General features: G+C 40.8%; 1 protein-coding gene across 1 annotated transcript in view; it reads right to left on the reverse strand.

Annotated features, from left to right (window-relative positions):
* Positions 1-27,008, reverse strand: part of GRIK3 (glutamate ionotropic receptor kainate type subunit 3) — a 506,016-nt gene that overhangs the window by 153,012 nt on the left and 325,996 nt on the right. Inside the window, exon 10 of the mRNA XM_063454917.1 lies at positions 20,994-21,197. Coding sequence (XP_063310987.1) covers positions 20,994-21,197 — 204 coding nt within the window. The remainder of the gene's footprint in view (positions 1-20,993; positions 21,198-27,008) is intronic.

Below are 27,008 nucleotides of genomic sequence, written 5' to 3' on the forward strand. Positions count from 1 at the left end.
CAATGTTTATGTTGGTCAGTGTTACAATGGCCAGAAGACCAAACCTTGCCTTCTTCTCCTTCTTCTGATTTGCAAGTGGGCCATGCGTAACGTTTGCTAGTCTATATGGCTAAATGTAGTGTATGGTAAAAGAAAACCTAGGTAGTGTAATCATATCACTCACTCCACACATGATTCAACACAGCTTGTGCACTATGCCCATAGAATTTCCAGATTAACCATTAAAATACTGTCTATAGCATTCACATACAGGTCACACAATTTACAGGCCACACTTATCACTTAAACATTACCCATGTCATTCAAACACTGCCTGCATTATTCCCAAACACAGTCTGATAGCACCACCGTTTGATCCTGTCAATCTTGTCTTGTTACAATTATTTGTATGTCTTATCCATCCATTGTACAGCACTTAATGGATACCTACCCTGGTTCTAACAGCTATGGGTCAAACCATAGAACTCTTCATTATATCTCTTTGTCATATTCCTCAAGCAGTTCCTAAACATCTTAGCAGTGTGGCAGGGTGCATTATCCTACTGAGAGAGGCCACTGCCATCAGGGAACATCATTACCAGTTGGCTGTCAGAGTGCTCTGATTGGCTGGTCATATTGCAAAGTGTGGGAATTTTTTACATATAGCATATCTATTCTTCCACCATTTTATAATTAATTTAGGGGCCGTGGGGAGACAGTAGATCCCCCCTTTGTTCATATTAGGGCACCCACCTGCCGTCATGGGTAGGGGCCAGGGGAGGGGACACTACTAGGGTTCCCACACTGACATGGACAGAGGGCACTGGGACCCACCCTACTCAATAACCATTAGGGCCCCTGCTAGGTTCCCACGGGTGGGGGCATGGGGGACTATTTCACCCAATTATTACTCAGTGACTGCCCATGGCTAGTTTAATTGGTTAGTAAACATGCCCCATCCTCCCCCAAATAACTCCATTATAACAGTATGGGGGTCTTATTGGCAGCTAGCAGGTGCTGGCCAGCCGCCACATAATCAACCCTCATCCTGTCGAGGATTTTTTACTTTTTACCTGCTAGTGCTGTAAGTGGGAAAAAAGTTCTTCAAATGATCAATTTACTTGCAAATAGCGATGCATTCGATTTATCATCGGATGTCATGCATTTGTGTAGATGCTGTGCACCATCATTTTCACAGTATTTTGTACATTTGGACAAAATCCAGTGTTTAGTGAATAACTCTGTATTTATCTCAGTGATAAATAATGTATTTAATGTATTTAGGGGGATATATGTTAAAGGGACTACAATAGCACTGACTGCCCAAATCACTCACAATCAACTTAATTCATAGCACCTGAACGAATCACGAACATCTCAAATAGTTCAAAACTGACTGTAGCAATCACAGAAGGTACGCAAAGTTCATGTGCCATAAAAAGCATTCACAAGCAGAATTTTGCACTGACAGACAGAAATACTCAAATGCATTGACACATCCAATTCTTCTTTCCTTTTTTTTTCCTAAAATATCACTATTTTTTAAATTATATTTTGATATGGGCGTCCTGGGAGAATACTTTGCCTGGAACTGCATATTGAGATTTATGTGAAAATACATGAGTTTTGCTGCTGATAGAAAATTCACATTGATTGCTATGGATAGGAACCATACCATGATAGACAACAACATTTTTAGATGAAAAACAATGATGGAAGCTTGTAGGTTTTATAAAACATATTTTGAAAATGTTGTTAAAACTGAATATTAAACATGTAAAAATTTTGTATTTTTTTCCAAAAACATTTTGTACAGCTAATTAGCTTTTATACAACAACAAAAAAACTGCATAATTGGCTGAGCAATGATGAACTTTCAAGGCAGGAAGTGTTCAATGTTTAGTATTTTTGTATATATAATGCATTAAAGCTAATTTGCGAAAAATAATAAAAACATGAATACATTAATATTGAAGAGCCTATATTTTCTGTAAATCCCTATGACCATGGTGCTTTTGGAGTAAGCTCTGTCCGGGCCAGTAAAGGTCAGAGCACATGGATGTTCCATTTATCCTATAAATGCCAAACCATGAAAATACTCTCTTTTTTATCATTGCTTCTACTTTAAAGGAATATTCTAAGCACCAAAACAACTTTAACTTAATAAAGCAGTGTTGGTGTATAGATTATAACCCTTCAGGAGAGATGTGACTAGGGCTATAGAAACAAAGCGATTTAGTACCTAAATGGCTGAGAATTGAGCTGTGAGACTGCTGGATCTAAAGTTGTTTTGGTGCTTATAGTGTCCCTTTAACTATGTTTTTATTGTATATAGGCTGAGCATTGATAAAGCATATGCGTTGACGTTAACCATTAACCCCTTGTTTGCCAGAATCTAGAGCAGATTATTATGAGAAAAAAAAGTGGCTAATCAGTGTTTACAGTTGATAATATCTGAAAATCCATCTAAGGCCATCACTCAGGAATTGAAAAAGGTTATTGTTTGCATATTCTGACCTTTTCTTCCCCAAAAAGTCACTTGCACATAAAACAAAACCCATCAATAATAAATATATTTAAACAGAGTCAGCCTGGTTATTTAAAGACCATTTGGCCCCCGTGTCACTGTGCAGATGTAGATTTCTCTTCATTCATTGTAAAATGGTTAAGCTGGCCTGTAACCTCAGCCTACCCCTGTTTCAATCACGTACAATCAATGAAGTGGAAGCAAATGGAACAGAAAGTCCCCTTTTTCCAGGCTCTGCTGGGCAATGAACTCATGCTTAATCTGTTACACTTGCACGTAACATTGATTGCACCGGCAGCTGTCTCCCTGCCACTTTATATAGCACAAAAGGAAAACCAGGTTGTGCACATATTCCAATGTTACAGCAACCACATTCCTTAAAGCAGGGGTCCTCAAACTCCAGCCCCCCAGATGTTGCTGAACTACAACTCCCATGATTCTTTGAATTACATAGATAGCCAGAGAATCATGGGAGTTGTAGTTCAGCAACATCTGGGGGGCCGGAGTTTGAGGACCCTTGCCTTAAGGGCTACTTTTCTTGTGCATGTGTTTTTTTAAGGAGGGCAAAGACCTTTTAATACTGGACTACTATTACGTTTTAAATCTGGTATTAATATTTTGCCAGCAAGAAAAACTATTGTAAACTAGTTTAAAAAAATTAAACAATGAAGTCTAAGAAACACAAGTAGAAATATTAATTGTGTGACACACACAAATATCTCTTGTCTAATGATTTGCCCTCTATTTCACCAAACTTTCTTAGATTCATTGGATACCAATGTACATTAAATACTCAATTATTATTAAAGGTAAATGCTAAGTGAAAACGAAAATATTTTCTTGTATCATAAAGTACAATTATAATAATAATAAATAATGTATTGATTTTCCTTAAAATAAAAATAGACCAAAGTACTCGCACACTCATATTTTTTTCATTATTTATATATTAATAGATAGAATAATGAATTATTAATAATCTAGCTGAAATATAAATAAGCAGACAGATCTACATTTTGTACAATTTATAATAGAAATACTGCAGAAAATACACACAAATACATGAATCTACAGCAAAAAAAAGAGCAGTGCTTCATCAATCTAAGGCAAATTTATTCAGTGCTGACAATGGTCTTGAGCTGTTAAATACACTGCAGCTCAATCAGTGTCCCTTGATCTCTTATTATACCTATAAAACTTTCAATTTTCGCCTCTGCCTCTCTCCCACAGCCTGCTCCTCCTCCCACATCTTTGCTGTCAGCCCCAATCTGTGGCTGCTGTCTCTCAACACAGAAGCTGGTAATTCGAAAGTCTCAGTTGATCACGGCTCCCGTAGAACAATCAGTAATGTATGTTAACAACCGTGTTGTGTAGTCATCCATCTTCATAGAGAGAAGGCCTTTCAGTGGAGTACTGCGCTGCCCAGCCAGGGCTAGCAAGAATCTGTCTTTTGACTGATTAATAAAGGTCGGTGCAAGTTGAATCAAGGTTAGATAAATGGAGGATCAGCGACTCTGGCGCCCAAGCTAGAACATTTTTGGTAAATTAAATATATAGGCTGCTTAATTAGCTGTTTCCTGCTCTCTCCTGCTCTCTAAGGAGGCAAGACAAATTCAGTAAACAGCAGTCAAGGAAACAGACTAATGAGAACCAAAGTATGGCATGCCTAAAATTTGAAGCAGGCAAGGATAATCAGGTCTAAGCGGAGACAGAGATGTAAACGATGCATAGATACTGCATGTCATGAGCTAGTGGGGCATGTGAACAAATGATCTGCTGAAAATGTACGTTGTTGGATTTAAGGAGTTTGTCACATTACATTTTCCAGAGGTCATTTGCATTGCTCCTACATATCAACTCAGTTAGTGCTTTATGCCTTCATTTAATGCTTTCTAGATTGAAAACATTGATGTATAAAACTGTTAATGATTTTATAATGTATATGTTACATTCATCAAGGACTTCTTGAAATTTATATTTTTTTATGTTATCTAGATTACCCTTTCCAAATCTAAAAAGCTAAATCACATGTACTGAAGGCTAAACCATGTATCTGTTATCCAATTTGTGACAGATAAATGCATTTCCAAAACCTTATAAAAATGTATGCCTTTTATATAGTTGAGCTTGCTATAAGCCTTACTAAATGGTGTCTTAGAATAATTTTGACCCCATTTAGGCCTTAGTTTGTCCTTAAAGGGACACTACAGTCACCAGAACAACTACAGCTTATTGAATTGTTCTGGTGAGTAGAATCATTACCTTCAGGCTTTTTGCTGTAAGCACTGTCTTTTCAGAGAAAATGCAGTGTTTACATTCCAGCCTAGTGATAACTTCACTGGCCACTCCTCAGATGGCTGTTAGAGATCCTTCCTGGCCTACCTAAAATGCATCCAAACATTCAGTATCTCCTCCCTCTGCATGCAGACACTTAACTTTCCTCATATATATTAATTGATTCAATTCATCTTTATGAGGAGATGCTGATTGGCCAGGGCTGTGTTTGAATTGTGCTGGCTCTGCCCCTGATCTGCCTCCTTGTCAGTCTCAGCCAATCCTATGGGGAAGCATTGTAATTGGATCAGGCTACCACTTCTGCTGATGTCATCAGGCAGTGGGCAGGTCTAAAGGAAACAGGCACAAAATAAGCAGCTGCAGACTTTAATATAATTAAGAGTTTACTGGATTTAGGGAGGCATGAGGGGATCAGGGTGGCTAGATGGTGGTTTTAACCCTATAGGGTCAGGAATACATGTTTGTGATCCTGACCCTAGAGTGCTCTTTAACCCCTTAAGGACCAAACTTCTGGAATAAAAGGGAATCATGACATGTCTCACACGTCATGTGTCCTTAGGGGGTTAATTATAATGACAAACCCTAGCCTGTCTAACAAACTTTGTTGGTGCACATGTGAACATGTGATTTCAGTTCAGGACCCATCTCCCACAAAGAATGTATGCAATACTACATGAGAGGTGCCTTATTGAGTAAGTTAACCCCTTCCTACAAGCAGGATTTATGTACATTGTTGGATTAATTTCACATTCCATTGAGAAAAATAGTTGTATGAACACCAAATGTCCTCCTCCAGCAAATACATACTATCTAGTTTTAGTCTTTCTTTTATATATTTTGATTCCTTATAAATACACGCAAATACTGTATTTGACCATTTTTATTTATATTTAAGTTTACCACTTACTGCACATAGTAAGTGGTAAACTAAAATACCGGTATCTGATTTTTAATGTTGTTTCATGGTCCTGTCGTACGGATATAAAATGTTTATTTTATTTTGGTGAAGAGGTTAAGATGTTTGTATACTACCATTTGTAAGTAGTTTTTAGACATTTAAGATCTTTCAAAGTACATAAAAAAGAAAAACCTTGAAATACATTCACAAACGTATGACTAGTCAGCAGAAATTTGAAGGAATGAATTTAAAAGAGATGGTTCTGCAATACTTCCGCATCAAGATTAAAACTGCTCTGTGTGTTTAGAGTACACATTCACAAAGTGAAATTAGGAAAACAATATGACAGTGAAAATGGCACTGTAGCTCAAACAAGTAAAAATTCTTCATAATTTTTACACTTATTAGTTTTTGTTATATTTTTGACAATCTTTATTTATATAGATTTTTTTATATAGAGTTTTTATTGCATATTTGTCAGAACAGAGAATAGATTCAATACAAAGAAATTATAGGGTATAGAAAACAAAGGGCCACACGTGAGACACATAAGCATGTAAACATTGCCAGGAAATTAAAATAGTGTCACACTAAGTGCAAGGTGCAAGCGTTGCTGTAATGGGAAATAAGTAATAAATTGAAAAGCAGTTTTGACCATCCAAATGTGGCAGGGGCTACAATAACTCCAACAGTCCAGTTGGAGAGTGTGGAGAGGGCTAATGCTGTGGGGTACGGAACCCAAGAGAGGCCATGTATTTTTTATATTATTTTGACTTGTTATCTTAAGAAAACAACATGTCTTGCTGTTCAGTTCTCTGGCATTTAGGATTTACATAACTTTGTTTATGCAGCCCCAGCCACACAGTCTTCCTACAAACTTCCTGAAAAAGCTTTAATTCAGATTTTCTATCCTGCACCCCTGTCATGTTAACTGTCTGCTAGAGCCTATAGCATCAATTTAGGTTCAATGCTGTAAAAATAAAACTTTTTTCATGGAGGCTGTTTGAGTCCCAGTCAAGGGAGGTATGGCTAGGGCTGAAAAATGAAGTGATTAAACTTAAATACACCAAAACGCCTTCATTATGTTATTATTATTTTTTTATGTTTAGAGTATCTCTTTAATAACAAATTGCCCATGTCATCATGGTAGATAACCTAGACAAGAGAGACAACAACTCTAGCATACAAGAGTCACACAGTACCTTACAATGTACAAAAAAAAATCTGCTTCTCTTTTCCAATCATATCACCTTCATCCACCACTAGACACCTCTCTTCGAAATTCGAGAAAAATCCCAGGCCTCTTTCCTACTTCTTATTTGCCCAAAATCTTGATCATTTTTTCAAACACAAGACAAACCAAAATTAAGCTCTTTCTCATCAGTAAATGCATTTGGCTTCCTATTGACCTTACATATGTTATCTCGTCCTTTCACATCTCCTTAAAATCGCTATGGTCTCTAGCACTGTCACACTTTTCTTTCCAAACATGTTCTCAAAACAAACTCTAAAAAACCATATCTGGTTCTGACCTATTCTTTCTAAATTACTTTAAAAACTGAATATAATTCCTGATTAACTTTCTCTAGAGTAATGACATTTTTGACCATTTTCGGCCTATTTTCTTTATCGACCACTTCAATCTTTTGAGACAGTCTTAACAAGGTCTCTAGTGACTTCATCTTTGCTAAATCGAAAGAGCGCTACTTACTACTAATCCTTCTGGAACTCTCTGATGAATTTGACAATATTAACTTGCCATATTCTATTTATGATCCAACTGTTGCCTTGCTCACATGATACCTATTAAATCATTTCTTCTTGGCCTCCTTCCCTGTAAGTTGTCATCTTCTCTTCTAGTCTGTTGTTGTCCCACAAGGGTCAGTCCTTGAGTTTTTTTTTACTTACATGTCTTCTAACTTTAACCTTATAACATAATTATTTTCCCCCCTCAAGAAAACTTTAGTCATATCTAACATCAACTGTCTCTCTGCAATATGTTCTTAAATGTTCCACTTCTTCCTAACATGTAACATATCACATGACTATTGCTGAACAGCCAAATATCTCTAGAGCTTGCTACAATCTCATTTCTGGCTTACTCCTTCAAATTCCCCAACATAATACATTCATTTACAGAGACCTGAGACTTTTTTGAATGTAAGATCTAAAATATTGAGGCGTTTCTTTTGGTTAGATTGATATTATATATCTTTATTAAATGGTTATCCTAGCAAATATTCCAACACTTTCCCATGCCACTTAACATTCTCCCACCAGACTCCTTCCAAGAAATGCATCTAAAGAAAGCATGCCATGTGTACTACTCCCTATAAAAGAAAATTCTGCAAAAACAAAGGGATACAGCCACCTGACTAAAGTATGGAATGGAACCAGAGCATATCTCTATGATTGTTCCTGGGGATGTGTTAAAATTTTAATGTTCTGGAGACAAATAGCAAACTGCACATCGAGAATAGCAGAGAGGTCTTTTCACATCTCTCCAGCACTGGCATTATTGGGGGTGGAGATGGAGGAATCATGCCGGGTTTCTAAACAGACCCACATAATCCAAGCCACACCATAGAAAACATACTACACAATGGATTGACCCTTACCCCCATTAATATCTTTACGTACTACAAAAGCTGTCCATCCAATTCTACATGGACTGTATAGAAGCCTTGCTCAGTGTGACAAATGCCCTTGGGTCTGGTTCGGCTCCAGGAAGTAGCGGTTCGAGGACACCAGTCCAGCCACGGCGACTGTGTGCAGAAGTGTTGTGGTTTGTCCTCTGTTCCAGCTAGGAAGCGGTCCTTGGCAACGTACCCAGCCAGGGGTACAGGGAGATTCGTTACACTCAGTAAAACCACACTAACGAAAAAATGATTTATTACCTAGCAACCTTATCTTAATTAATTGGCTAATGGCTCTTAGTCGAAAATGAAAGCTAATTTTGAATTTTATAACAAGACACGGAGGCTCATATTGCATATCCCTTTCTTTACTGTCCACCAATAGCAGCAAAGAATACAAACAGAATGAAAAAAGAATGAACATGTGATAACATAGGCCCCTCCCCGCTCAGGTCCCAGTATAACAGGCAGCACTTCCCTTCCATTTCCCTCTTTCTTTGCTGCTCCGACACAAAGATAAGTACATGTCATTTTCTCTCTTCATATTCTCTTAGTATATTGATTTTGTTAATTGATATTTTCTGTCAGTCTGCTTACCACTTAACCTGGTAGCATCCTCTTTATCTCACATTTATTTGTATTTATTTATCCATTTATTTATTCATTTATTTATTCATTTATTTATTTTATTTATATTTCTTTTCATTCTGTATAACAGTTTAATATTTTGTCTCATTGTACCTTTATGTCTTATCTGGTTTTCCTCCCCTGTCTATGTAGTCTTGTCTCCTGTCTGTATTTTTGCCCGGGCCCCATTTTGCGCATTTTGCGTTCTCTCCCGGCCGTGTATGCGCGCAAATTGAGCCTATTCGGCGGATTCGCCACACACACATCTCATTCCCCATTTGGCGAACATAGCGTTCACATGTTTGCCGCATCACATGTTCGGTAATTTTACCGTGAATCTCGCGGGTGCCGCGAATCCCGCGAGATTCCCGGCCGCCATTTTCAGACTTCCTGTTCCTACATCTTAGTGTGTCTCTGGTCTGGGCCCTGGTGAGAGCATTTTTCTTAGATTGTCTAGCTGTTTGGGTGACTAACCCATACGTTTTTTCTCTTCCCTATTACTCCCTGCTAGTTTTTTCTCAGCATGCCTAAACCCAGACTATCCGCTGGGTCCACTCCCTCTGGGGAGTCTGATACCCCACTCATTAGGAGTGAGGCTCCTGTCACCTCAGACATCTCGCCTTCTATGGCTGATGGAACTACCCACCCTGGCGGGGCACAGTTTCTAGCGCTACAGCGCTCAGTAACAGACGCCATTATGGCAGCTATGGGGTCTATGTCCTCCACCCTCTCCCACACCATTTCACAGGCCCTCTTGCCACGTCCTTCAGACGAGCAACTTTCGGGCTTTATTGACGCCCTTACCACGTCCCTCCACAAACCCCCAGGGAGAGGTGTTTAAAGAGGGGTTTAAAAAGGCTACCCGTAAGTCCAAGCATCCCTCTGCCTCCAGAAACACCATGACTGGCGTACCTTTGGTCGCCCCAGAAAGCGCGTCCCGTCCACGCAAAAGAGCCTTTCCGCGCCAGGCAGAACGGGCGCGGCTATGGAAATGTGCCAGAGCACATATAGAGAGAGACACCGACTCAGAAATCGGGTCAAATGAGGAGGCTATGAGCAAGTCGGATACCGACTCTGATGCGGATGCCGCCGATGGTGGTCTTGACCTCCTTTCCTCTGCTCAGGCAGAGATGCCCGGAGGCGAGACAGGGATCAGGAACCCCGCGGCTGCGGGGTCAACCCTCGTGGATCCTTCGGGTGTCCCACTCTTCGACCCGGATGATCTACACCATCCGAGGTCGGCAGAGTGGCTCCCAGCTGACCACGTTGCCACATACCTGGAAAATTGGGTCAGAAGACCCTTAAGTAAGGCGGCCCGCAACAAATTGAGGGCAGAGTGTCCTAGGCCTGTGGTGCCCAACAAAGTTTGTGACACTCCGGAGGTAGACCCCAAGATGACCCAGTTCCTCACTAAAATGGGCTGGAATCCCCGTAAAGGACTGGAGTCGGCATTGAAATCCTGCCAGGACAAACACCTGGACATATTCGGCCCCTTGGCCAAACTATTTGAGTTGGCGGAGGACGCCAGAGCGGAAAACCGCATGGTCGACCCTGAAGACCTTAGAGGTTGGGTCCAGAGAGCAATATGTATTGCTGGGAGTGTAAATACCTCCCTATCTATAGAAAGGCGTAAGGCCATATTATTCAAAATTGAGCCCAAACTGGCCAACCTCGCCTTTACGGAAGTGGGTAAAGACGCCCAAGGACTCCTCTTCGGAGATTCCTTCATAAAAGATTTAGGGCGCTTCGTTGGAGCATTCACGGCTCTGGACAAGGTCCAAGCCTCCATGAGACGAGTATTCCAGGGGCGGGTCTCTACCAGGGCCGGCAGACTCAGGAGCCGTCTGTCCGGCCGCAGCTTCCCCCAATCCTGGTGGCACGGGAAGAGGCTCCTTCCAACACCATAACCAATACCAAGATTCCTCCCGCCCCACGTTTTTTCCATCCTGTGGACGTCCATGGCGATCCAGAGGCCTTCGGGGTAACCCAAGCTCAAGACGACCATACGGTGAGTTGCCTCATACCACACATTTCTTCTCCGGGTTACGTAGGGGGCAGACTCCAACATTTTTTCCCAGCCTGGTCACAAATCACTTCAGACCCCTGGGTACTGAACACTATTCGGGGTTTCAATATAGAACTCACCAATCATCTCATACACATTCCCCCTCCTCGACCGATCCGCTTTTCCCTCCAGGATCGCGGACGGATCGACGAGGAACTCTCAACCCTCCTTCTCAAAGGGGCTATAGAACAAGCACCCCTCAGCCCCGCAGGTGTCCTAAGCAATATCTTCCTGGTGGAAAAGAAGGGCGGCCAATTGAGGCCCATCATAAATTTGCGCCCCCTCAATGCCATAGTCAGGTACCGCCATTTCAAGATGGAGGGTATTCACCTGCTAAGAGATCTCCTCCTCCACGGAGACTGGCTAGCGAAACTAGACCTAAAAGACGCGTACCTGACAGTGCCGATAGCGGCGGCATCTCGGGACCTCCTACGCTTTTACTGGCGGCACGAGACATGGCGGTTCACCCGCCTACCCTTTGGCCTCTCCACAGCCCCATGGTGTTTCACAAAGCTTTTACGGCCTGTGATGGACTGGCTACGCAGTCGAGGAGTTCGACTAATCGTCTACCTAGTTTCACCCTCCTCACACATCTACGGCTGGCCATAAACCTTCTTTCATGCTTAGGTTTCATAATCAACTGGGAGAAGTCGTGCCTGACCCCCGCCACCCGCTTGGAATTCTTAGGATTCCAAGTGGAGTCGGGGGCAGCAACGCTGAGCCTCCCGATATCCAAAATTTGATCCATCCGCAAAGAGTTACGCAGGGCCCTCATCCGGCCCCAGCTCACCTTACGTCAGCTTGCACGCCTCATAGGCCTGCTGGCCTCCTCGATTCAGGCCGTGTTCCCAGGTCCTCTCCACTACCGAGCGCTACAGCGCCTAAAGATCGCTCACCTAAGATCCGGGGCATCCTACGCGGATCTGGTATCATTGGACAGCGAGACGAAAGACGAGTTGCGATGGTGGATTCTCAACCTGTCCACATGGAATGGCAAAGCCATCTTCATCTCAATGCCAGAATTCACGATCGACTCAGATGCGAGTCTCCACGGCTGGGGAGCCCACTGCGAGGGAGTCTCAACTGGGGGCCATTGGTCGGAATCCGAATCCCGACTGCACATCAATGCCCTGGAACTTCTGGCAGGCTCCTTCGCCATTCGCAGCTTCGCCAAGGACCGTGCCCTATCATGTATTCGGCTCCGCATGGACAATGTTTCGGCGGTGCGATATGTCAACCACCTGGGTGGTACACAGTCGGTGGTCCTGGCCAGATTGGCGAAGGACTTTTGGGAATTTTGCCTGGAATGGAACCTGATGGTCTACGCGGAATACCTACCTGGTCTGCACAACGTCCAGGCGGACTGGGGTTCACGTTATCTCTCATACACCAGCGACTGGAGATTGGCCAGGGAGGTGTTCTCCAATATATCATATCTCTGGGGACCGTTTACCATAGACCTTTTCGCCTCCCGGCTCAACGCCCAACTCCCACGCTTCTTCAGCTGGAGGCCAGACCCAATGGCGGAGGCAGTGGATGCCTTCCTACAAGACTGGAAGGGAGGCCTCGTTTATGCCTTCCCCCCGTTTTCCATGATCCCACGCTCACTCCTACAGGCCCGCAAACACCGGGCGGAAATGGTCATGGTCACCCCATTCTGGGAAACGCAGTCGTGGTTTCCCTAAATGCTCGAGATGACGTTGGACTACCCCCGACTCCTACCGACACCACAACATGCTGCAAGACCCGACGGGGCGATATCACCCCCTCCGGTTAGAAGGCTCTCTCCCACTCCTGGCATGGCGGATCTCCGGGGACCCTGGGAAATCCAAGGAGTTTCGGACACAACTAGACGCTTATTGGCAGCAGCATGGGCTCCCGGCACTAGGCGGGCATATGGGTCAGCTTGGTGAGCTTGGGCTGGCTGGTGCATGGCTCGGAACGAGGATCAAGTTTCGGCCTCTGTAACAGTAGTCCTGCAGTTCCTGACGTCCCTCTTCGAAGCTGGTAAGGCTTACAGGACTATTAACCTTTACCGTTCTGCTATCTCAGCGATTCACCAAGGCTTCGAGGGCTGCCCCACGGGACAACACCCCCTAGTGTGCCGACTCCTCAAGGTTTCTAGATTTTCACAACCACCCAGGCCCCGCTACTCCACGACCTGGGACGTCTCGGTTGTATTGGCTTTCCTCTCATCCTGGCCCGCTAATGCAGGGCTCTCCCTCAAACAGCTATCTGCCAAATTGGTTTGCCTGCTCTGCCTCGTCTCATGCAAGAGTGTTTCGGATGTCAGAGCACTGAACTTCGATGCCAAGTCATATACCCCGGACGGGGTAACTTTCAACATCAGCAGGCGGACTAAGACTTCCATCAAAGCGGTATCCTACCCTAGTTTCCCTACCTCTCCTTCACTATGCCCAGTGGCCTGCCTTCGCGAATACGAGACTCGCACCAACCCACACCGCTCTACCGTCTCTCCTCAGTTGTTTTTATCTTTCCGTCCTCCTTTTCACCCGGTTTCTAGCACTACCTTGTCACAATGGGTGAAATGGCTGCTGTCCCAAGCAGGCATTGATACCACGATATTTGGCGCCCATTTGGTTTGGGGGGCATCAGCCTCTTCTATGATGTCGGCAGGCGCACGCCTAGAAGACATTATGAGGACGGCTGACTGGTCTAGGGAGTCTACCTTCCGAGAATTCTACTTTCGGCCGGCCCCACATACATTCGCTGCGGTAATGGATCAGCTTTAAACTTGCAATATGAGCCTCCGTGTCTTGTTATAAAATTACATGATTTTGCTATTACATGACGAAAAGTCATGATTTTATTAAAGACACGGAGGTGAGTATTGTCCCACCCTTTTTCGTTCTTACACAATTGTAATAATGTATTTTCCCCCCAGAATTACTCATACCACAATACACCACATAGTATGGTTCAGTACGGTAAGTGGGGCCATCCTTAGACAATGTTGTTTCGGTAATGCTGGATATATCAATTGTTTTGTGGGACTGTGCATATGGGGGTAATTTCTCACCCGTGTAGCCTTGAAACTAGTTGCAAGTATCGACTTTAACCTGTCGGCTCCTGTTCCTTTATGTCTTCACAGCTTAATCCGGCAAGACAGCAAGCAATGGTTCGGATTACAGGACTCCTCCCGCTGTTCTCCATCGGTCCTATGGCTTCTATGGTCAAGCTTCCCAGTTATTGATGTTCTACCCTCTTCAGTTTTAAGTTTTTTTGCCTTGGGACTTTGTTCTCACACTACTCTCGTTCTGGACATTTTACCTTGGTCGCATCTTCATAAAGAGGGAAATGGAAGGGAAGTGCTGCCTGTTATACTGGGACCTGAGCGGGGAGGGGCCTATGTTATCACATGTTCATTCTTTTTTCATTCTGTTTGTATTCTTTGCTGCTATTGGTGGACAGTAAAGAAAGGGATATGCAATACTCGCCTCCGTGTCTTTAATAAAATCATGACTTTTCGTCATGTAATAGCAAAATCATGTAATTTACAAACTGACATCTAACCAGAGTCATAGCGGACCAACACCCCATAGCAATATGATTCAAGCCCTCTTACGTGGGAAAACTGAATCTGTATCCCTTGATAAATTGTCTACCAGGGAATACTGAGGTGATAGACTTCATCTGCCATACTAACTATTTTGGTTTTGTAACATAGTTTCTGTTTTGCTTTTTGTCCCTTATTATTTTGTTTATTTTATTTGGATTTAGTTTTTGATATAATCAAAAATGTCATGACACATGTACATGTTCTATAAGCCTTTACTAAACAATTTTTTAAATCACTGGAAGTACCGTATATACTCGAGTATAAGCCGAGTTTTTCAGCACATTTTTTGTGCTGAAAAACCCCAACTCGGCTTATACTCGAGTCAGATTTGCATTGCAATAATACAGACAGGGGCTGTGGGGGCTGGCAGAGCTGTAACTTAGCTCTCCTGCAGCTCCTGTCAGCTCCCTCCTCCTCCGCGCCGTCCGTTCAGCACCTCGGTCATAGTGCGGCTCTCGCGAGACTTACAGTGGGAGCTGACAGAAGAGCTACACGGACCGGCGCGGAGGAGGAGGGAGCTGACAGGAGCTGCAGGAGAGGTAAGTTACAGCTCTGCCAGCCCCCCTCTCCCCCCCACTGAACTGCCAATGCCACTGGACCACCAGGGAAGGAGAGCCCCCCTCCTTGCCATGTACCAAGCAGGGAGGGGGGGCGAAAAAAAAATATAATAATAATAATAAAATAAAAAAATAATTAAATTAAATAAAAAATAATAAGAAATAATAATAAAAAAATATTAAAATAATTAAAAAACACACACACACTGCACACATACACACACTGCACTCATACACACACACACTGCACACACACACACTGCACACACACACCCACTGCACACACACACTGCACACATACACACACACTGCACTCATACACACACTGCACTCATACGCATACACACACTGCACTCATACACACACTGCACTCATATACACACACTGCACTCATACACACACTGCACTCATACACACACACACACTGCACTCATACACACACACACACACTGCACTCATACACACACACTGCACACATACACATACACACACTGCACTCATACACATACACACACTGCACTCATACACACACACTGCACTCATATACACACACTGCACTCATACACACACACTGCACTCATACACACACTGCACTCATACACACACTACATTCATACACACACTGCATTCATACACACACACTGCACTCATACACACACACTGCACTCATACACACACTGCACTCATACACACACTGCACTCATACACACACTACATTCATACACACACTGCATTCATACACACACTGCACTCATACACACGCTGCACTCATACACACACGCTGCGCTCATACACACACACTGCATTCATATACACACGCTGCACTCATACACACACTGCATTCATACGCACACACTGCATTCATACACACACACTGCATTCATTATACACACACTGTAAATAAATATTCAATTAATATTTTTTTTTAGGATCTAATTTTATTTAGAAATTTACCAGAGTCTTATACTCGAGTCAATAAGTTTTCCCAGTTTTTTGGCTTATATTCGGGTCGGCTTATACTCGAGTATATACGGTAAATATTTTGTTTATACTCTACCTTGGATCATGACAATAAAAGAGTTTAAAACTAAAGAGTTATTCTACCTACAAAAGAGCATTTTAATAACCCTTGCTCTGCTGGTCACCACCCCGAAATAAAAACGTACTAGATAAAGCTAAAGCTTATCTTTGTTTTATCAACAAGGCCAAGCTCTCCAGGCAGCCCGATCCTACTCTGCTGATGTGACTCCACTTCACTGCGGGGGTATGATGTTAGAGAGGATGGGCTGAGGGAAGGACATGGGTGGAATTGAGGGGAGGACTGTGTCGCCATTGGACCTCTGATGTTAGTATGTAGTGCATGCTAATGACAGACATCCAATATGCATAGAACTGACATCAATAGATGTCAAATATCCATACAACTGATGTTAACAAGAGTTTCAGTCTTATTAACAACATTCAAGTGATGCTGCTCTGGGTGGGTTTACACTTCCAGCAGAGAGTTTAACCGCTTAAGGACCAAACTTCTGGAATAAAAGGGAATCATGACATGCCAGACATGTCATGTGTCCTTATGGGATTAAACTCTCTATGTGCAGTTTTTCGTACACATACAGACCTTAAGCATCATGACCAATTCGAATCATTGAAGTGGTAATGGTACTTGGAGTAACCCTTTATGGTCTACATAAATACAAGCATACACACATGCACACAGACATGCACCCTAACACACACACATACATTTTTTGAATTACTACTTTAAATGTTTGTCATGTAGCTCAGTATTATACATCAGCAGCACCTGCATTGAAATACTCAACTTGATCAGATAACCCAACCAAAGCCTGGATTTAATATTGCTGTGTAAGATTTCCAAATAATTTTATATTCTTGGATAAACTAATATTATTATTTTAAAATATCAAAAATATAACTATACTGATCAGCCATAAGATTAAAACCATCTTCCTAATATCGTGTAGGTCCACCTTGTGCTGCCAAAACAGCTCTGATGCATTGGCACATGTATTCCACAAGACCTCTGAATATGTCCTGTGGTATCTGGCACCAAGACATTAGCAGAAGTCCTTTAAGTCTTGCAATGTATAAGGATCTGGTTTGTTGTTCCAACACATCTCACAGATGCTCAATCAGATTAAGTTCTGGGGAATTTGGAGGCCAAGGCAACACCTTAAACTCTTTTCAACAGTATGGCAGGTGTGCTATCACACAAAAATATCACACAAAAATAAGCCACTTATGATCAGCTAATACCATTGTCATGGAGGGGTGTATACGGTCTGCAACAATCTCTAGGTATATAGTACATGTCAAAATAACACCTACATTAATGCCAAGACCCAAGGTTTCCTAGCAGAACATTGCTAGAGCATAACACTACCTCTGCCGGCTTCCCTGCTTCCCATAGTGCATACTGCTGCCACCTCTCTTCTAGGTAAATGACACACACGCACTTGGCCATCCACCTGATCTAAATTAATTGCTCTATGGTCCAGTTCTGACACTCATGTCCCCATCAAAAGTGCTTTTGTCAGTGGACAGGGGTCATCATTGCACTCTGTCCGGTCAGCTGCAAAACTGTGGTGCTCTATGTGTTCTGATATCTTTCTACCATGGTCAGCATTACGGTTTTCAGTGAATCAAGCTACAGTTGTTATGCTGTGTGATTGGACTAGACGGGCTAGCCTTTGCTCCCCACTTGTATGAGCTTTGGGCAGCCATGACCCTGATGCTGTATTACCAGTTGTCCTTCCTTGCACCACTTCTGGTAGGTACTAACCACTGCATACTAAGAACATCCTACAAGACTTGATGTTTTGGAAATGCTCTGACCCAGTCCCCTAGCCATCACTATTTGGCCCTTATCAAAATCACTCATTTTTTCCGGCTTCAAACATGTGAAATTGAAGAACTGACTGTTCACTTGCTGCAAAATACATCCCATCCCTTGACAGGTGACATTGAAATGATATAATCAATATTATTAACTTCACAGGTCAGTGGTTTTAATGTTGTGGCTGATCAGTGTATATAAAAAAATTATAGCATATATTTTTAAAAAATTAGACTTTGAATATTTGTCATAAAATTTATTCATTTTAAAAGCTTATCCAAAAATATTAAATTGCAGCTTTGGTTAGATAAGCCAGACCTTGATAATAAGCCAACTTGTGATAATTTCCAGTTTCCAGTTTTGACATTTTTATTTTGTTTCAAGTCAAATTGTTCATAAGATCTTGAAATTTAGTGCAAGGGGCAGTTTATGGTAGCTTATATTCTAGTAAACACACAGTTTATGGTGGTCCAATCAGGAAGTTTTAAAAGCAATTTTAAAATGTATTTTTAATTGTTCTTCCACAAGTCCACTTTGTACGCTGGATTTATTGCTTTTTTTTTATATCTATCTTAACTTGTGCACGTCTAAGCATCAAATTGTCCTCTTATTTCAGAAATGAGAGAAATGTATGTTCCAAAACTCTTGTGAGTGCAACAAAGTTACTAGAATTTTAGTAACTACATCAAATTCTGGACACAATTCACCTTGGGAAACATGTGACTAGTATAAAAGCAGAACTATTGATGGAAGTTAATGACCACTTGCATCCTTCCCTCATTACGGCTCTATTGTAGCTATGTCAAGCAGTTCTTTAAAACATAGTGTGCCAAAAAACAGTTTACAAGACTGTGTCATGTTTATCAATCCAGTGTGTTCTTTGTATTTTACTATACATCTATTCACTTAAGTGTATGCTGGTATAATATTTTAATGACTTTACATTAATGTTGCTTACTTTGTGAAATTTTTATCCATTATCATCATGCCAGCCACAGGGCTACCAACCACTTTTTTCACTGTCATTGGAAATTACACTATGCCCTCTAACATATATTCCGAAATTCACGTCTCTAAGAGACGGCCAAAAATGGGGAAATAGTTTGCAATTGAGGATAAAATGCTTCCTACAAGTCCCCATATCCTAATGCAGTTCTTTTTATTTAATTAAAACTGCATAAAATAACTAAGAAAATTGGAGCATCAAAGCTGACCAATCAAGACTTGATTAGCAGCCTAACCTGTTACCATGACAACTTGTTTTCATAATGTTCGTAATGATAGCTCTCGTAAGGCAGAGGATGCCGCTGTCAACAAAATGATTCAAATATATATATTTTGAGAGTCTCTTATAAACTGGAAAAGCACAGGAATAATTTTAGAAATAATCCATTGTACAACGTATTAACCCTTTGGATGGCAGAGTAGTCTAGTTCACATAACTGCAAATTCCAAATCGTTATTTAACAGCTGATAGATAACTTTTTAGGTTTTGTACAGACGTAATGGTGATAGACAATTGTACAAAATAATATTTTTGACTGCTAAGATATTAAAGATGTAAAATTTTACTGTTAAAGTAAAATATTGAATTGTAAATACTGTGGCAGTAGATTTATTTTCTGATTTTTTTATTTATTTTTTGTAAATATTAATCCAAAAGTAGAACATGTACTTTTGAGTTTATAGACCAAGAGATGTGTAAATATACTTTTTTAGTCAATTCACTAGGGTCTGAGTACTAAGGCTAATCATTAGCTTGAACGGTTATTTGTTGAATCTGGCTCTGTCCTTTATGCGTTTTTTTTTTCTAAAGTGAGAATTGTCAGAATGCAAGTAAAATCAAAGTGAATTTTAAATTTAAGACCAAAGTAGCAATGTTGAAGCATAGCTGACCTAGAGTATTTCCAGCTACATTGACCTGAAATGTGAAATTCATTTTAAATGTACCGTAATTTTCATTTTAGTGATTAACCCTGTGTTTTGACATAAAAAAGACACAACTTGGTGGAACAGCGCAGCTCAAGGTACATTGCTCGTTTTGAGTTCACCTTGCATGCCCCCAAGTTTGTAGATATTATCTCTGTAGATACAACTTAAATAACCAAGGGCAATTCCTTAGAATATATTTCAGAAATCAATATAGCTGTAAAGAGTTGCAATACAACATTAGGGTCAAACAACTCTTGTTGTGGCCCTAACATCTCACATTTTAAAGATATTTATGATTCAATAATTTAATATAATTGATTACTCAACCTACTTTATCATGCTATGTACCACTTATTTTCTATTCCATTAAATGTTTGGACTCCTAAGTGATGTACAGAAAATGTGTAAGGAGCCAAAAGCCCTCTTCAGGGAAACACGCTATAATTCGCTACATAGGTGAACAGGTTCATCTGTATAATATGATCTATGAATATTTATTCCAATTGATTTTCTCCCGTTTCCTGGTAAATACAAGGCTTTCACAGCATCTCAAAGCTTTTTCATGTTGACTTTGTGCAATATAATTAATTATAGAAATCATGATTGAAAGGGAGAATGCTGTATCTTAATTGTACACTCCATAAGTTAACACCATGTTTGTGTAGCTGAACTACATACCTCTCAAATGTCCCTTTTTAGGAGGGACAGTTCCTATGTTGGACTCAAATTCATCTGTCCCTTTTTTCTATCCTTCTTTTCTATGAGCTCCATATTGCTGGTATATCTAAGTGTATAACAGAGCTCTACACAGCAATATTTCTAGTAACGTGTCTTTAAATTACAATAAATGTTTAAGAAACATTTTTTTTTAGAATTTCTCAGAACAGCCTTACACCTGGCCACTACCCCGTTTAAACCCCTAAAATCAAAGTGTCGCTTTTTGTCCAATTGAAATTTTGGGGGTAATCGGTAGTCCAAAAACTTACTGTGTTTCATGAACAGCTCTTCAGATGTTCTGAATCAGAAAACTAACTTACATGATCAATCAGCTCCTTCACCAAGCCATTCCACTGGCCTTTTTCATCTTGGGATCCATATCGGCCATCTTCTACAAGACGTATATCATAGTCGAACCCAAGGATAGCAGATACGTTTTTCAAGAGGTCAATGCAAAACCCTTCAAACCGATCCTTGCCAAAAAGAGGAGCCGATGACTTCTTAAACATCACATAAGGCTCTTCCTGATGATTACAAAAATATGTCTATTAGAGGTGGCTTACCTTGTTGAAACATATAACTGTCTATACATTTTATATGATCTAATTCTGAGGAGATAAATGAAAGATTTGAATAAACCATGAACATTTTACTAGTAGTGGAATAAGTAAAATAAATCCATCCCCCATCCAAAAAAAAAAAAAATAGTAACTTAGAACAGTTAAAGGAACAATAGCATCTATAAAGTACAATTTGTCAGATGTTAAACTGCCACTTAATTTGGAAAAAAAAAAGTACAGTGGCCCTTATATCATAATATTCACTGAAAAAAATGATGGTTTATTTTAACATAATAAGAGTACACATTCTATTCTAGTCATTCTCAAGTATTTTGTTTACTAATTGCCGTCATCATTAGCCATGTTTATAAAATAAGACAAATTAGGGAAGCCCAATTCCAGTCCTTTGAGTCCATAAACACATGAGGTTTAAAAGATAAGGAATAATGCATAACTAATTTACAAAAAAAGTTAATTAATTACATGCCAGTTTTTCAAAGATTATGTTCCTTGAGGATCTACGTTGACACTGATGCAGCAGGGAATGATAATTTGGGAAGAGCATATACTTTCAGTGTTTAAAGGAGGTTTTAAATATAAAATATAAATAAAAAGATAACCGTTTTGTAAACAAAAATAGCATACTAGTGTTACATTATTTCCTACTAAATGTAACATATTGTGTTGTCTACATATGTGTATATAAAAAATGGTACATGCAAAACCTTCCTGCAGAAGAAAAGGGCAAAATGGACATTACAAGCTCCATAACTACCTACTGTCCGCAATGAATTATGGTTTAAGGAGATTCTTGTTTGATAAATGTGCTGCAGCTACACACCACTGTATGGCATCTCGTGGGCAACATATGAAAATACTGTGTTGTACGTATTGTACAGAATTTCACACATAGCTTGCACAAGCTGCATACATCAGGGTTATTTCATACATTTCCTGTTATTTAATCTGCTCAGCATGTTACAATTCAGTAGTAGGGATATTTCCAATGTTTCCAGTTACTTAATCTGCTCAGCGTGTTCCATGCTACAGTCTACATTACATTGCTAAATAATTCTATTCAGTCTTTTCAGGAATAAAACTACTCAAGTCTGCAAAACTACACATCTTGTAAATGTGATGTGTAGTACTACAGTCAGTAATCATTCTTTCTTTTTGAGAACGGGAGGACCATTATTAGCTGAGAAATGCTAGACACACTCTGGTACCTGCAGAAACTACAAATATGTAGCAAGCAAGGACAATTAACGGCAGAGAAGCTATGTTAAATATTACATACAGTATCTCACAAATTTGAGTACACAACTCACATTTTTGTAAATATTTTATTATATCTTTTCATGTGACAACACTAAAGAAATTACACTCTGCTACAATGTAAAGTAGTAAGTGTACAGCTTGTATAACTGTAAATTTGCTGTCCCCTCAAAATAACTCACCACACAGCCATTAATGTCTAAACCGTTGGCAACAAAAGTGAGTAAACCCCTAAGTGGAAATGTCCAAATTGGACCCAAAATGTCCAGCACTGCCTTAACCCTCATGGGCATGGAGTTCACCAGAGCTTCACAGATTGCCACTGGAGTCCTCTTTCACTCCTCTATGACGACATCACGGAGCTGGTGGATGTTAGAGACCTTGCGCTTCCATTTGAGGATGCCCCCACAGATGCTCAATAAGGTTTAGATCGGTAGACATGCTTGGCCAGTCCATCACCTTTACCTTCAGCTTCTTTAGCAAGGCAGTGGTCTTCTTGGAGGTGTGTTTGCGGTCGTTATCATGTTGGAATAATGCCCTGCGGCACAGTCTCTGAAGGGAGGGGATCATGCTCTGCTACAGTATGTCACAGTACATGTTGGCATGTATGGTTCCCTTTATTGCTATAGCTCCCCAGTGCTGGCAGTACTCATGCAAGCCTGGACCATGTGTTACGATACTAGGGGTGATTTGGGTTGGAACTCAACTGCAGCTTGTAAACTCCCTAATTACATTAGTGAAGAAATGGAGAATCCTTAAGTATCAATACTGTAGCTTTAAGAAAAGAGAGAATCACTGGTAACTTGATTCAACCGAAGTTTTAATAAGAGTCAAACTTAAATGAATTGCATTTAGGCAATAATCCAATAAGAAGAAGTGCAAGTAATCAACACACAAAGTTCATTATTAAGTATTTCTTCAGAGATGCATTAAGTAACATTAGTTCATGAGAATAATCTTCAATAGGAACAATAATCAATTAGCTAAGGATATTTGCAAAGCAAGAACAGTTCATAGTGAATAAGCATGATGGGAGTTGTCTATCATGAGATTAGTAACTTGTAGCAATGAAGATTTGTGTAAGCAAGCATTAGTTCATTAATAAATTATATTGCAGACAAATAGCTGAAAGGTATACTTAAGGTTAATATGGGTAGTCCTCCAATAGTCCAGACATATGGTCCACTTGTAAAGTAGCAAAGTATCCGTTCTCCAGTAATCCTTTATGGCATGCAGCAATCCTTGCATTTGCTCAAAGGCTGGAAGGGCTTGTCTGAGCTTGTGGAGAGGTAAGTCTGGTGGAAGCAGTTCCCAGTAGCTGAGCCTGTGGAGCCCACAGAGGCAGCTCACACGTTAGCTCAAACAATCAATCACCAAGCACCCTCCCTCTGCCCAGTCTCCCTAAATACCGTCAGAGCTGTGTCAGAGGGGGGCGGGGTCCGGCTCCTCACAGCTGAGTGCCAAACCCGGAAGTGTTACTCCATGACACCATGACACTCCCACCACCATGCTTGACTGTAGGCAAGACACACTTGTCTTTGTAATCCTCACCTAGTTGCCACCACACACGCTTGACACCATCTGAACCAAATAAGTTTATCTTGGTCTCATCAGACCCCAGGACATGGTTCCAGTAATCCATGTCTTTAGTCTGCATGTCTTCAGCAAATTGTTTGTGGGCTTTCTTGTGTATCATCTTTAGAAGAGGCTTCCTTCTGGGACAACAGCCATGCACTCCAATTTGATGCAGTGTGCGGCTTATGATCTGAGCACTCACAGGTTGACCCCTCACCCCTTCAGCATCTGCAGCAATGCTGGCAGCACTCATACTTCTATTTCCCAAAGACAACCTCTGGATATGATGCTGAGCAGGTGCACTCCACTTCTTTGGTTCGACCATGGCAAGGCCTGTTTTGAGTGGAACCTGTCCTGTGAAACCGCTGTATGGTCTTGCCCACTGTGCTGCCGTTCAGTTTCAGGGTCTTGGCAATCTTCTTATAGTTTAGGCCATCTTTATATAAAGCAACAATTCTATTTTTTAGATCCACAGAGAGTTGTGTGCCATGGGGTGCCATGCTGAACTTCCAGTGACCAGTATGAGAGTGTGAGAGCGATAACACCACATTTAACACACCTGCTCCCCATTCACACCTGAGACCTTGTAACACTAATGAGTCACATGACACTGGGGAGAAAAAAATGGCTAATTGAGCCCAATTTTGACATTTTCACTTTTGTTCCACATTTCCACTTTTGTTCCACATTTTCACTTTTGTTGTCAACGGTATAGATATTAATGGCTGTTTGTTGAGTTATTTTGAGAGGACAGCAAATTTACACTGTTATACATGCTGTACACTTACTACTTTACATTGTAGCAGAGTGTAATTTCTTCAGTGTTGTCACATTAAAAGATATAATAAAATATTGACAAAATGTGTGGGGTGTATTTACTTGTGTTTTAAAATGTCAAGTTCACCTATTCTTGTGAGATGTCTTTGAGAAAGTCTCTGTAGTTCAAACAGCAGAATACAATGATAAGCTCCACAGGTCAGGGACATACTGTGTCTGCAAAATTCTATGTACACATCTGTGTATACAGAGTCCATAATGGGAAAAAAAGTATTTATAGTAATGTGTTTAAATAAAAATGCAAATGTACAGTAATTGGGTAGCCAACAGCTTTTATAATTTCAAAGCTTCTATTAATTTTCTCCTCTCACAAAGAAGCAGGGTGCATATTTTAAGACCAGAAAGCATTTTAAATGCTGTACTGTATATTGAATGCTAATATATTTGTTTGGGGTAATTTCTAGCCCTATGGTGCTCTTATTCACAGCTGATTTCTCTATTTATTAATGAAAATGGACAGACTAAGAATTCTGAGGCTACTTTCCTAAATCGATTCCTTGGCGAAGAGTGCTCTCGATATGGAATATTCTGAGCTGTGAAATTGCTGCTGGAAAGTGGTATATATGACGTTCAGGTCATATATCTCTCACTGAACAAGTAATTTCAATATTACCAACAGGAATGGGAAAATAAAATAGGAAATCAGCCATCTAGAAATTCATCCCGTGGCTTTTCCGTAAGATTAAACCCCACTGCAATCAGGGGCATTTTTACTTTCCCTCCCAGAATATTATGAATATTTTAAGACAACCAAATGGGCCATCTTTGGTCTGATAAAATGTAGGGACACAATTAGAGCAGATGGCCTGGAGGAACTGAAATCACAGCATAATTCCATTTGACAAAAGGATATGAAAGCCTTTGCTGCCAATATAAAAATATCACCAAGTCTAGACTTTTTCTATAGAAATAAAAATACATTGCATGAAGGCACGAAGACTCCACAATACAACAGAGTTTTCACTATAAATGATGTTGTGCAGCATCCAAAGTAGCAGATTCCAAATCCGTCCTAAGCAAGTTTTGTGCCAGATCATGATTAGATTACAATTAATAACTAAAAACATTTATAACTGGAACCAGTCTATGCCTTTTAAGAAAAAATTACAGTAATCAGAATCAGTAATTGAAATTAGCTTTCTATGGCACTTTTTAGAATATACATTGGGTATATCAGTGATTTGTGGACCCCACATGGGTTTATGGGATTTGTAGTTCAATTGTCAGTTTTCTACTGTAGAAGGCTGAACTAGATGCTAAGTAATGCTTATCATCTATAGCAGTAATTTTGAAGCATGAAAAGAAACTTTGTAGTTTGGAAGGGAGGGGGGGGGGGGGGGTAAGGGCGTGTGGAACAAAACTATTTGCTTAAACCTAAATGATCAATACCAGCATAACGAACCATAATTGTATACATTGCACCTAATTTGGTTGGATGCCTGTAGTGCCCTTTCTATTTTCATGATACTAGGAGTGCTCTAGTGCTATCTCGCAGTAAGATGTTAAGCTGTTTTAGCACATTTTGACAGCTTACCTGGGTCAGACATTCAACTAAGGAATATTAGGAAGACAACTTCCTTTGGCTCAGCTAATGCTCTATATGTCCCTTTTTTAACCAGTGAGTTGGTCTTGCATCAGTCCTTCTTTGCTAAAGAGGTTTCCTGGAGGACCCAGTTACATGTCAAACTGTACTAAAACAGCTTGACATCTTACTGTTGTATGGATCCAGGGCATGCGAGGGAGCAGTGAGGAATAAATAGAAGATCCTCAGGGAGTCCCCACATCAGCTCCCAAATGTTGGGAGCAATAAAGAAAATGATGTGTGTGCAAGAATGTGTAAATGTCTGTTTGTGTCTGTCTGGGAGTGTCTGTCTGTGAGTGTCTGTGAGTGTGTGTGTGTGTGTGTGTGTGTGTGTCTGTCTGTCTGCCGGTGAGTATGTGTCTGTCAGTGTCTGTGTTTGTCTGTCAGTGAGCATGTGTGTGTCTGTGTGTATCAATGTGTGTGTGTGTTAGTGAGTGTGTGTCTGTGTATGTTTTTCTGTCAGTGAGTGTCTGTGTGTTTGTCAGTGAGTGTGTGTGTCTGTCAGT

Source organism: Pelobates fuscus, chromosome 1 (genome assembly GCF_036172605.1).
Source record: "Pelobates fuscus isolate aPelFus1 chromosome 1, aPelFus1.pri, whole genome shotgun sequence".
NCBI classification, from domain to species: Eukaryota; Metazoa; Chordata; class Amphibia; order Anura; family Pelobatidae; genus Pelobates; species Pelobates fuscus.